This window comes from Mesocricetus auratus, unplaced genomic scaffold (genome assembly GCF_017639785.1).
Source record: "Mesocricetus auratus isolate SY011 unplaced genomic scaffold, BCM_Maur_2.0 Super-Scaffold_100004, whole genome shotgun sequence".
Taxonomy (NCBI): Eukaryota; Metazoa; Chordata; class Mammalia; order Rodentia; family Cricetidae; genus Mesocricetus; species Mesocricetus auratus.
In genome coordinates, this window is record NW_024429189.1 from 13,355,667 (window position 1) to 13,369,980 (window position 14,314).

Sequence of the window (14,314 nt, forward strand, 5' to 3'; positions counted from 1 at the left end):
TGCAGATATTTGGAGTTCAGTTCTCTAACACAGTGATCACAGCAGAGATAAACAGAGGGCAAGGAAGTGTCTGTAGGTGAGCTGTCTAGAATTGACAAGGGCTCCAAAGAAGAAGCCCTCAGCAGAGCCAGATATTTGGCTGCCTACAGGGGAGACACAGCAATTTGCTTAGTTTTTGTCAGTGACTTGAAATTGGCAACCTGAATAAAAATGGTGGGAGGAACTAAAATTGACATGCAAATTCCCAGCAGGGAGGAGTCTGATCAGCTCTTCTAGTCTGCCTGCTAGCCACAAGAGCTATCAAGCATCTGCTGAGAAGGTACTGAAATTTTAGTGTACCGAAATCTGAGTGCCCTGTGAAGATCCCAGCAGGTAAGCAGAGAGGCCACAGCATGGCTCTACATGGAAATGGACATTCACTTTCTCTTGTCCTTTTCCAAATGGTACTACACTCCGCTAATACAGTGCAGTTCTTTGGAGACTTCTCTTGCTTGTTTCTCCTTTTTATAGCATGGCTTTCTACACCTCAAAGCCCAGGATTGAGAGGAGACCTAAATAACACAGTGAGATAAAACATTGCAGTTCATCTACTAAACTTGACTACATGTAATCACCTTGGGTTAGCCCTGCACTTAGTCCAGTTTAAATGGTCCTATAGAAGAAGTCCAGGGGGCAAAAGACATGTTTAAATAAGTTTTGTGATCTCAGGTTTTGTGCTTTTGTCCTGTGCTGCTGTTAGTCACATTAACATTTGCAGAAGTGAAAGTATCTCATCTGGAGTGGGAGTTTCTTCCCCTTTTGTGTTCTACAGCGTTTGCTTAAGAATAGAAAGCCAATTCATTTTTTTTCTATGTTTGATAAACAGTTTCAGTTCCAGTGTTCAATACTGTAAGAACTCAGAAACAAACTCAAACTCAAGCAAAACCATACGGTCATGTCATGCCACATAATTGCCAATGACAGTCCTCTACAGGCATGCTTTGTGCACTGTATATAAACTTTCTACTTTCCCCTTGGAGGATGACAACTTTATGAATGTATCTCTACTAGCTTCTAGACTTTGAAACGTGGTATCGAATTTCCTCACTTCAAGGTTAGAATGACTCTTTGCTGTGTAAAGATTAACTATTGGCTACTGGGTCATTTATTTAACTGGTTAACCTTAGGCCAGTGGGATCAGAAAATCTTAATCTGTGACTCGTAACAACTGAACAACTTTTAGTAAATGGAACCTTTCAACTGTGAAAACTTAAATAAAACCATGAAGACACAATTTTCAAAATTTCAAACATATGCTTGAAGACAAAATCAATTTCCATCAAAACACATTGATATTTAAAGCTGTTATGAAAATCCCTTATGAATGTGACTTGATGCTAACCACAGTCTCCTGGAAAAAAAGTTAAATTGAACTCTATTTTATGTAACAATGACCAGAGAGTGCTAAGATGGCTTACATGCTAGCACATGACATGTTTGCGTACCTTTGCAAAATTAAACCATGCTTAATACATAAAATATGAAATTTGACAGTTAGCATAAGCTAGGACTTAACATCTCATTCACAAACAAATCATGTCAATTTACTTGGGAATGATAAGTCTAAACAAGGCATAAAATGATGTTTCAAAGTACTAATTGTCTTAGCTGGTTGTATGAATGCAGAATTAGGCAGCAATTAGTATGAGCTAATCAACTTCTCTCTTGGGACAAAAGCCTTGAATAAGCATTGCAGCCTGTTGGAACTGTGCACACAGGGGTAACCAGGAAGGAGACCCTACTTCAGGAAAGACATTCCTGTCCAGCATCCCCTCCTACCTTAGGTGTAACAAGCCCAGAAGTGGAAACAGCCACACTTTTGCCAGAGGGGTTATAGCCTAAAATAAAGGCATACAGACATGAATCTGTAGCCCCAGCAGTCAGGAAGGAGAATCATGGGATCCAGATAAATCTCTGCTGCCTCATGATGCTCTACCTCCAAGTATTTTTAAGGGCAAATAAATTCATATATAGAATATGCAGATGTGTAGTCTTTATGTTGAGTTGAAAAGAGAAACTAGAGAGAAAGGGAAGAAACTTCAAGTCATTGATTTTAAGGCATGAGAAACAGGATACAATGTTTTCTCTCTCTGATCAGGGACTTTTCTCTGTGGGACTGACGCCATACTTCCTCAAGAGAAGCCTAGTAGTTTGCCCTACACTCTCAGACATACTTGATGATGAACACTGCACTGTCCTTAGAATCCTTTTTTTAATCTGTTGTATAGTCTTTGCCTTCCAGATTAAAGTAACTCTTAGGTCCTCCACATTGTTCAAACATACTAATACTTTTGTTGTTTCTTTTTTTTTTTTGGATAGGATCTGGCTATTAGTCAGGGCTGGCCTAAAACTCCTAACCCTTCAGTCTTTTCCCCTGCAAGACAACTGTGATAACAAATATGAACCACCATGCCCAACATGATTTGCTTTTATATTGTTCACATGCTTTGTCATGAGAGTAGAAGCATTATTTTACTTTTTTAGAGCTATATGCCTAAGCCATAGAAGATGCTCAATAATCATTTGTTGAATTGATGGTCAAATAACTACCACTCTTTTCACATTTGGAAAGTCTCTATATTTGCTCAAAAATTATTACCAATGGTTTTCTGTTATTGTTTTGGTGTATGTTAAAATATATGTAAGTAACCAGGAAGACCATATTTAGATTGCTGTTGTTTAAGACAGGTCTTATAATATATCCAAGCTTAACTGGACCTCGCTGTATAGCGCAGGGTAATGTTGAATTCAAGGCAATCCTCAGCCTCCATAGTGCTGAGGCTATGAGCATGAGCAAACATTCCCAGTTTAATTTAGAAGTGCTGCACCAGCCTTTCACTGATTGAAGGGATGACAGCAAGGTTAAAATGTGACTACAGAAGATTTTACAGTGTTCACAAATGCTCCCTGTAAGGATAGTGAGGTGCTGCTTGGAATATGACAGTGAATTAATCTCAAAATTGAAAGAATATCTCTCAGAACTCATATGTCCCCAAAGAAACAGTAAAATGCTAGCACTCCAGCTAAACTCCCAACTCTGAGTTTCACAAAAAGTGCTTCTCTAATTGGTCTCCTTATGGTCAGAGGGAAGGAGGGCAAATTCCCCTTGGAGCAGGTTATTGCTCATGTCACATAAGTAACTGAGCTGTTTGTTTGGCCTCTCCTATTCAGCTGTCCTTTTATTTTAGAGAAAGCCTGCATGAATAACACTGCTTACCAATGGGGTAACCATCATGAGAAATCAAACATGGTGTAGTGCCAGAAAAATAGACACAGCCTACAGGAACTCACTGTAACAGGACAAAGAACACCCCAGGATATTTAGCAATAGCCCTCAAAAGGCCCCGGAGCTTTGTACAGAGCTCAGTGCATAGCAAGGTTCTGCGACTCTCAACATGGACTAGTTGGTATTTGTTTAGTGTCTTCACTGTTTTGCCACAACAATTGCTCAGCTCAGCTCAGTGACCTTATTTGCTGCTAGAATCACTCACTGCACATTTTCTGTGTTTTAATAATCAATACTTCTGTTTCACTGTTAAAATAAAAATGACACTCTTGTAACCATATACTCTTGAGCCCCAGAATTTCATGGATTCTCTCTGATTCTTTGAAATTTATGATCCTGTTTCTACCTGAATTAATCAATGTGTATCACAGTTCAAACTCCTGGAAGAATTTGGTGGTATGCTCAAATAATGCTATGCCCACTGCCTCAATGAAATTGTAACAAATAATTCACAGGCAGCAATGCATGATCAAGGATTCAAGCAAGGTCTAAACAAATGTGTCAGGTCAAGGGAGAAATAGTCATCTCTATTCAAGCTTCCTTCATCAGAATGTACCTGAGTAGGAATCAACTTAAAATCAAGTTGCAAGCATGACAGGCATATTCTGTCTTTCTCATCCATACATGGACCTAAACAGTATTCTAGTTAGGATTGAATAGAAAAGGAAGGATAGAAGATAAAATGATACTTTAAAAGCTTCTTCCATACCAGTTTTGGACAAAACCCATTCTAGATTCTTCTTAGCAAGAGGTAAAAACCAAACTACACACACACTCTTCATTGCAGACATGGATGTCAGTGATCACTCTAACATCACACTCTCTAGATGCCCAGTACTTATGGGATTAAATGTTTTCTATGTAAGACTCTGTCATCTATGTAGGAGAAACAGTTGCCACACTGTCTATGTTTTTCTTACCAACTGTATCATGAACTTGCACTCTTCTCTTTTTTCAATCCTGTAACACTTAAAAATGATCTATTATTATGAGTATAAGTAATATTGTGTGCACATGTGTGCATTAGTTTTCTACATTAGTACAGGCACATATGTGCCACAGTGCATTTCTAGAGGTCAGAGGAAAACTTTTGGGAGTTGGTTCTCTCCTTTCACATTTTTGAGTCAAGGGATTTCTTGTTTCTGCAAGGCTCATACTCTAGGCTGGTTGTCCCAGAGAATTCTGGGTAGTTGTCCTGTTTCCCCCTCCCTTGTTATGACAGGAGTACTGTGATTACAGGTGTGTGTTACCCCATCTGACTTTTTGACCTGGGCTCTGAGAATCAGACTCAGGTTGAAAGACGTAGGCAGCAAGTATTTTTACCTGCTTGCCCTCTTGCCAGCTCCCTGTTAGATTCTTATAGTTCTTCACAGTACATAGTGATTTTCATTTAATCCAGATTTACATATCATTTCTCCATTGTGCTGAATAAGTATGTTTTCTATCCAACAAGTATCCCAAAGACCCTTTCAGTTTCAGAAGTTTCCTATGACTAACATCTGGCCCTGTCCACTTCATTCTATTTTCCCCCTCAACCCTACACAGTATTGGTTGACCAGACCAAAGCCATCTCCTGCCATGAAGCTTTCAGTTACAGCTGTCTTCCTTCAAACTGAGATCTCCATCAATGCACAGGGCCCCACTGAGGTTTACCAAACAAACACTCACATTATTCTTTCCTCTTAGATCTTAAAACTATCTATAACATTTACTACCATGGTATTTACTCTCCCTTTCTTCCACATAATGTCAAATGTGCAAGAAATGACACAGCCTTCTACTCTGCCCTTCTAACAGGGTCAGGAGCTCATGGAGGGCACATGGCAACTACATATTTTAAAGGCTTAGGTGAATAATGCTTACAGAACTACCATGTGTGGATCAAGAAAGTTTAAGGAGGACTGGTTGTCTTTTACACCTCTATTACTCAATTTCAACAACCCCAAATTTAGGGCAATATAAATCAATAAACCAACAAATGAATGGAGGTAAACCTGCAATTAAACCTGCATTGTTAGACCAATGAAACAACTCAACAGGTAAAAGTGCTTGCTGCACAGCCTGCTCTTCCTAGTTCAATACCCAGACCCAAAGTGCAAAGAGAAAACCACTGCCTAGCAGATTTCCTCTGACATCTGCACATGCTCAGTGGCATATTGGTGTTCCCATTCACATTTTATACACACACATAATATATATTAATGAAGTAAATTTTAAAAAATGAATGATAATCCTCCAGTGGCCCCTAAGAAAGGTTTTGCTCACTTCCCCAAACACTAAAGAGTTCTAAATGATTATGGAACCGTTGAATGTGGTTTCAACAAACACCACAGATTCCTTCTTGTTAAAGTTGAAGTTATCCATAGTTTTAAAAGGTTGCTAAATAGAGAATTAGGTGTCTGTACTTTTATTTTTTAAAAAGTACCTTCATTGCCACAACTTAACAAACTAGCTAGATTCAATGAGATGAAGCAATAAATTTGCAGTCCTTTTTTTCCAGATAAGAATGGAATGGGGGCTACAGAGGTGGCTGAGTTACTAAGAGTGCTTGTTCCCTTACATTGAAGCTGGCTTTGGTTTTCAGCACCCACAGTTAACAACTGCCTGTAACTTCAGTTCCAATGACCCTTTTCTAGCCCCTGTGGACACTACACAGATAGGGTGCATATATATATGTATATATATATAAGCAAACAATCAAACACACAAAACAAAAATAAATAAATGCTAAAACTGAAAAATAATGGAATGAGAAGGGTAAGGGAGATGTCTCTCACGGCAAACTATCTGCCATAAAAGATAAAAGCATAAGGACCTGATTTCAGATTTTCAGCACTCACAGAAAAATCTAGGTGCAACAACAGGCAATTTGCAATCCCAGCATGAAGGGAAGTTCAGAGACCACCAGATCCCTGGAACTCCCTGGCAATTCAGCCTAGGCTATTGGTGAGCTCCTGGTTTAGTGAGAATACCTATGCCAGGAATGTAAGGCTAAGTGTATGAGGATGGTAGCAACAGTGACATTCAGCCTCCAAATGCACACAAACAGACTTGCAACCCACGAAACACATGCACATACACACACAGAAACACATGCATGTGTGCATACATACATATACCGCACACACCAAAAAAAGAAAAAAGAAAAACGGAAAAATAAACCACAAAATCAAAAATCAGCAACATTACCAACAAAAACTCTTCTTCAGCCTTAGTAATTATTTTTGTTTATTTAGACAAGGTATCACTGTGTATCCCTGGCTGGGCTGCAAATCTTTATGTAATCCAGGTTGACCCCTGCCTCCCTTTTGTGCCACCATACCCAGAGTAGTATTTTCAAACATTTCTAAGGTACATTTTATATATAATGAAATATTATAATGGGGTTTAAAGGGAGTAATTACATAGTACCTTCCACCATGTGGATTACAGGAATGGAACTTGTGTTTTCAGGCTTGGTAGCTAGGGACCTTACTCTTGGAGTCCTATCTCCGGCCGTTTCTGTTTGTTTGATTACTGGGGACTGGGTTTCAGTCGATAGTCCATTCTGGTGAGACTCTTACTGTGTAGCCCAAGCTTCTGTCTATTTATCACTTACTCTCCTACCTCAGCCTTCTAGTTCTGGGATAACAGGTGTGTATCCCCACTCCTGGCTATAACTCTATTGTTTCTGGAGTTGCAAAAAAAATGGAAACCTGAGTTTAAAATCACAGTACACTCTATATAGGGATGATACTCTGAAGAAAAATGATGATAGCTACATTGTCTCATCATTTCACTTCCTTCTTTGATAACAGTTTGTGATGGAGTCCTCGCCTCTTGAGCTACCAGTTGATGCAGTACGACGCATCACAGCTGAACTCAAATGCCACCCAACAGATGAGAGGGTTGCTCTCCGCTTGGATGAGGAAGATAAACTGAAGCATTTTAGGGACTGTTTTTATATCCCCAAAATGCGGGATCTGCCTTCAAGTAAGACTACTGGGAAGGGTTTTATAAATCAATTTAGTAATTAATTTATCTCTGCTAAAGCATGTGATTGTCATACATCTTTGAAACCCATTGTTCCATTACACAATAGAGCTGTTACAATTGTTTCTGAGAAAACAGCAGGCCCCTGGTGCTACCCTATCAACCTGTCTACCTACCTGAGTCTAATATTCTTTATGTTTCTTATCCTTCCTGAATATAATGCTCACAGGGTTCTTATGCTGTCAACTACTTCTGTGAACAATACAGCAGCTGATTGAAAGTATAAGGCAGAGGCGTTTGCTTGCTCTCGGCACTTAAAGTACAAAGCAATGCTTTTCAAAGGGATATTAGAATGTGTCTTATTTTGTGGCATCTCGTTGATGATAGCATGGTGCTTGTCTGAGAGCTAATGCATTTGTGGCTGGGAGTATTGGGAGGCATATTATGTGAACAGCTATCTTTGCATGGTCTAAGGAAAGGCAGTGTGTGTCAGAGCTACAAGAAACCCACACGGTATTTTTAATGTGACAAAGTGACCTGAGTGGTCCTGTTTGGGGAAAAAAACTGTTTTCAAACATTTGTAGCCTAGGTATAAAAGATATGAAGCATCTAGTATCAGGCTCCGTTACTTTATATCAATGAGAAAGCTACAAGGTTGACTGGACTGAGTCACAGAATCAGTCTCGCATGGTGTATATAGTTCAACTTCCTTTATTTTTCCTTCAAATTTAATAAAGTGGATCCAATTTCGAATACACAGAATGTAAGAACCTCCACTAACATTATTCAGGATAGGATTGGTTCATGTATTCTCATTTGGCTTACACTATATGAACACCTCTGTGAAATGTGACACCTCTAGGATCTATACATGTGTGACTGCCATGTCTAGCATCAGACATAATTTTGGAAAGAGGAAAGTGGAGTGCAAATCAGGTGTCACAGGATGAATATACTTGCCTCAGAATTGAATACTTAAAAAATAGAAGAGATGTAAAATTTTGTTGTGAGGGTTTTAGCATATTGTTTTCCTATGTGTTACAAGTAGAAGTTTCTGGGACTGAAGAGCTGACTCAATGATTAATCTAACATTCTGCCCTACCAGGAGATCATAGTTCAGTTCCCAGCACCCATATCAGATGATTCACAACTGCCTGTAATTCCAGCTCCAGGGGTATCAACACCTCTGGCCTGGCACATGAATTCACATCCACAGACCCACACAGAGGCAATGAAAACTGCATTGCCTCTATAATCATTTTAAGAGTTACCATTGTCCCAACCCTAAAAATACCATCTGCCAACCAGACTTTCTTGGGCAAGTCATGGTTGGTTCTTAAAGAAAATAAAGATGGATGATAAATTGATTCAATAAATAATCTAAATTTGTTTTAATAAATCGAGTTTCAGGTGGCTAAAAAATTTTTAGTTCATCAAGACAAAGCATGGTTTCCCCTGTGAGCAGCCTGAGGGTGAACAGGGACTTTATTTAAAACTCTGTTTCTTAGCTCTGGCCCCAGAATTATTGAATGACAGCCTTAGGTTGAGGCCAGTGTCACCTATTCTAGATGAAACTGGTTGATGTACTGGAGGTGGAGCCATAAATCTCCATTCTTGTATTCTCATTCAGTGTGTGTCTCTCTCTAAGGATTCACTCATTCAATTGACATCTTTTCATCATTTTCTGATATGACTCATTTTGCTCAGAATAACTGAGTGAAGTAAGTAGTGATTTATAGTGTGCTTGATTGTGTATCTAGTGTGAGAAGACAGATATTAAGGAAAATCACAAAGAACATAATATATGTTCTGCTCTCTGATACTGCTTTGGTAGAACTCTGATGATGTGTGTTATTTTACTAAAGATAATATGGGATGGAAACTTGGATATGGTGACATCTGTATGGGGATGACAAAGGAGTGAGAATGTAAGCCCTGTGTAGATATAGGTGATGTAAGCCGAGGAAGTGTTCAGGTTTACATTGTTAAAAAAACAACAACAACCAACTCAGGAGCAAATGATGGTGGCTTCTCTTCTGTGTTTACTTTTACAGGATATATATTCATCTAAAAAAACAATATTTTAATAGCATAGAGCAATGACATAGCAGGTCATTCTGAGAGGCTAACATAAAACCAAAGCAAAGAGCTTTAAATACTGAACAACAAGAAAAAAGAAACAAAGGAAGGCAAATCAACAAGGACTAGAAAAGTAAAAGCAACAGGACTCTCAGTGGTAGAATTGTATTTTCTGTTTTGTGCTATAAGATCTTGCTCATAGCCCAGTCTGGCTACAAACTGGTGGTTTTCCTCCAGTCTCCTGATATCTGGGACTGCAGGCACATGCCACCATTCTCAGATCTGATAGCATGTACCATAGAATCTCTAAAAAGCACTGCGTTTATTGACCAGATAACATATAGGTTGGTTGTTTAATTTTTGCAGTCCGTCATATACTTTAGATATTAATACACTGCCTGAGGTGTAGTTGTAAAAGAGTTTCCCTATCTTTTCTCTGGAAAAGTGTTCAACAGCCTTAGCCATTATGAAATTGAAATGGAAAAGTTTGTTGAGATTCCATCTCACCTTAGTTGGAATGACTAATGTCAAGACGAAAATAAAAACAGAAGGAAAAAAGGGGGAGTAAAATAACAGCAAATACTGGCAATGATGCAGGGAAAGAGGAACCCTCATTCCCTACTGGTTAGGATGTAAACAGTTGCAACAACTGTGGAAATGAGGGTTGTATCAGGCTTTCTTTTAGGTCACCAGCCAGCTCTCAAATAATGACAAGAAGACTTATTAGTTGTTACGATTGAATGCTCGGCCTTATTTTATGTCCGTTTCTTGATAGAGCTTATAACTTAACATCTTTATCATCAATGTACTGCCTTGGGGATTTTACCTTTCTTTCCTTCTATATATCTTACTTACATTGCTTCTCCATGGTGTGCTGGTGATGTCCTGGCTTCTGGACCTGGATATATCCTTCTCATTCTCCCTCATTCTCTCCTCCTTCTCTCTTGTTTTTTTAATCAATCCTAGCTTTCTCCTCCTATTTATTCTCTCTGTTCACTATCCCCACCTAATGCTCTCCTACTTAGCTATTGGCTATTCAGCTCTTTATTAGATGCAGATGTCTTAGGCAGGTTGGGTGAATCAAACGCAACACATCTTTACATGATTAAACAACGACAGCAGAAACAAATGTAGCATACCTTCACACAGTTAAAGAAATGTTCCTCAGCATGAACAAATGTAACACATCTTTACATAGCCATAATAATATTCCACAGCAGAGTGTAGAGGATGTGCAAAATCGAAATCAGAACTGCCATGTGACTCTGCTCTGCCACAGTCTTATATGTCTGAAGGACTGTGTTGTCATGCCACAGCAATGCATGCATGTCCATGTGTTTTCATTTGTTTGCATGCCCTGCTATTCATAATGGCCAGGAAATCAAACCAATATTTCACACCTGGCAGCAAAGGAACGGATAGAGAAATATACTGCATTTAATGTGATGTTATGCAACCATAAAGAGATATGGAAAAGTCACATTTCCAGGAAGTAGATCAACTCACTGTGTTAAGCAAAATAATTAAATATGTGTGCACAAATAGCACATGCATTCTCTTTTATGGGCATTTAGGAGCTCTTAAGGGTGAACCTTAAGCTCTTAAGGTCCATGGAATACATGGAATAAGAAAGCAAAAGAAGTATGATATGTGGGAAGGAGAGGGAAGCTAAAGGCAAGAGGGAGTGCAAATGAGAAACCAGTGGGAACAAAGGACACCGGCATCTGTGTGTGAAAGCTTCACAATGAAACATATTACTTCATAGGCTAGCATGAAATTTAATTTTTAAAATTTTTTTCAAGAAAAAGCTACAACTATGATTTATAGCTTTCTATATGTTTTATTAAATGAACGTATAGTCTAGGTTTCCATTAGAGTTTTTCAAAATGAATAAGATTCTAGAAAGGAAAATGAGAGTGGAATTGGGGAACTTCTAACAGCTGGGTTAACGGTGAAATTATCACTTTGAGAGTCATCAATATTTAGGTAATATTTGAAAATATAGGCTTGAACATTAAGAACTATACATCCCACGGGAATAAAATGTCAGAAAGTGAAACCGTAGGCATGAGTCTGGAAAACAAACTATTAACAGAGTAGGGGATATTGAACCAGGGAAAACATAATGCGTGTAGAAAGGCATTCAAAGGAAAGATAGTGATCACCAGCTTGTGAGGTCAGAGGAACTGAATCCAGCCTTGTAATCCAGCAGTTAAGAAAGTGTTATTTAATAGGCTTAACTTTAATCAAGTCATTGGAATGATAGTGGGGATATATTTTTGCAGGTGTAATTGAAAGATTAGAAACTGGAATTTACAGCCGCTTTCCAAAAATCTTTCCCTTGAAAAGAAGAAAACCAGTGATCGCAGGGAGAGAAAGGAAACTTCAGATGTCTTTGATCCTGGCTGCACTTTAAGAAAAATAAGCTGAGGACAGTGAGCTATAAAGACAAGGTTTCCAGCTAAGAAGAATTTATATTAGCTTTGTTGTGTGTCCTCACATTTTCAGCTTGTGGAACCCACAAGCCTAACATAACATAAAATGCTAAAGACAGTCTTTGTCAGTTCTCAAGAGATGGGCATAGTGGGCGAGATCAGCAATTCAGATGGATATTGCTCAAAGAACTTTCAAGGCCCCAACTAGTCATTATATTCTCTTGACAATACAGTCCCTGCCTTACTCTTCTGTGTGACAGAAGGTTGTAAACAGAAATGTGTTTATCAAGGGTGCAGGGTGTCACTAAAGTGTGGTAGCAAGGTCTATTTTCTCTGGCATTTGTTGTCTTAGTTTCTTTTCTATTACTATAATAAAGCTCCATGACCAAGGCATCTTATAAAAGAACTCATTTACTTTGCTCATGCTTTCTGAGGGCTAGAGTCCATGATGGAGTAGGAAAGGAACAACTGGGAGCTCACATCTTGAAGCACAACCACAGACAGAGAAACAGTGGCACACCTCCTCCAACAACTGCATACTTTCCTAGTCCTTCCCAAAAAGGTCCACAAATATTAGACCAAATATTCAAATGCATATATGCATTCAAACACCCAGAGTTGTATATCTTTTTTCCCTAAGGGGAACTTACTTTTAAGAGTATATATAAGGAAATCCTTTTTAAGTCCCCAGATACATCCTTTCTTTGGGAGTCTTCCACCCCATAAATTCCAGACTACATAGTGGACTAACAGACTCAAAAAGTATGTAAATTGTGAGGGCAGGTCTGGTAGTGAACCATATTTTCTCTATCTTCCTCTTAGTAGATGAAGTCCCAAGGGCTCTGCGTGGTCATAGTCTTGCATCTTCATAAAAGCAGATGTAAAAATAAAACCATCCTTTCTTAGTACCCAGGAATGGTTGGTAGGTATTTATCTACCAGTGAACCCATGTGAGATTCGTGCCATTCACACTGGCATCTCAAATGGTGTCATTTTTCAGGCATTATTAGGTTACTATATTTTTAAGTTTCATGGGTGTACCTTCCCTGTCATACAGAAGACACTATTATCCAGTAGATATACTGGTCCTCTGCCTCTTAGGTTATCCCGTCCCAAGTGGGCAGCTCTAAACACATATACATGCAAGCAATATTGAAGGCACTCAGCAGGTTGTATTTATAAGTTTATATAGATATATGCAACAATAATAATTAAAGGATAAGAAGTCATCAATAAAAAGAAAAGGAAAACCAGTTTTCCCTTGGGATAATATTAAAAAATTCTAATAGTATTAAACAGGACATAATGAGGTGTTGTGGTATGTAATGTTAGTATTAAGTCACTCTGCAATACACAAAGACATGAAGTCATTCCATTCTGAACAATGCAAGACTAGACATAGGTACAACTTTTATTCAGTAAAATATATAAACCGGATTAAGAAGTCTTTACAATGTGAGTACATCAGTGTAGTCAGAAACACCGGCACTGTTTTACACATTAATGCCAGATCTTTTTGCACAACTTGAGTTCAGAGACTCATGTGTGACTCCATATGATCTTCGGAAACTCCCTGCTACTGAGAGATGATTAGTTTTGCTTTAATTTTTGTTTTTATGAGGATGCAAGGCTACAGCAGGAAACTCCCTTGCTGTAGTTTGCACACTACCCAGCTTCAAAGGGTCCAGGTTCACGTACCTCCACTAGAAAACCGAGACTTCAATTTGTCAAGTATTCTGCTGTTGACACTGGGAACAAGGAAGCCGGGAAAAAGTTTGACAAGTGCCCACATTGTTTCCCTCCTCAGAGATGTGGCCAAGAAACTTGAAGCGGGACCAACATATGGCTACAGGAAAATCAGATGGACGGCACGAGTAGAAAACAAACCAGCAACTGCAATATCTCATTCGTTCTTCACAATCTTTAGGGAAATACTGCTTTGACAAGAAAAGGGACAGTGGGATTCTCCTAGAATTCTGACAGACAACAAAGCCTAGTTTGCGGTTTTCTGGGTCCATGAATTCCTCAAGAATAGCATGAAACTGTGAAACTGCTTTGCAGGTTGGTTGTATTTCCAGTTCTGACTTTTCAGCCTAATCTACAGATGGCCCTTAAACAGGAAATTATCCTAACCAGCTCATCACAAACTGAAAGTGTCCTAAGGTAAAACCTCAGTTGGAAGTTTAAAGAAACGAGTGAAATTTAAGTCTGTTAAGTTGAACCTACTCATGCCTCTGCAGTCAGTTCTCTAGAGTCATTAGAAGGCCACTAGACACACCACAACAGACTCCAGTGTCATCTGGAAGTGTTTCACTATGTCAAGTTGTGCCTGACTGCTACCTAAGTACAAAATGCAAGCAAGGTTTTCCACAGTTCAAAGGAAGGCAAGTACCCATTGTACCAGAACTGAATAGAAAAAAAGTGAGCTTTATTTTAAAATGTTTTTAAGGGAGAATATTTTAGCACCCTCATATTTCATTTTAATGGCCAGGAACAGAATTGT

At 38.8% G+C, this 14,314-nt stretch overlaps 1 protein-coding gene across 1 annotated transcript in view; it reads left to right on the top strand.

The window, feature by feature from the left end:
- The first annotated feature begins 284 nt into the window (after nt 1–284).
- The window catches only part of Kynu (kynureninase), a 140,561-nt gene continuing 126,531 nt past the window's right edge, over nt 285–14,314 (top strand). Inside the window, exons 1-2 of the mRNA XM_005069024.4 lie at nt 285–372; nt 7,123–7,297. Of these exons, the coding sequence (XP_005069081.1) occupies nt 7,129–7,297 (169 nt within the window). The 5' untranslated portion in view covers nt 285–372; nt 7,123–7,128. The remainder of the gene's footprint in view (nt 373–7,122; nt 7,298–14,314) is intronic.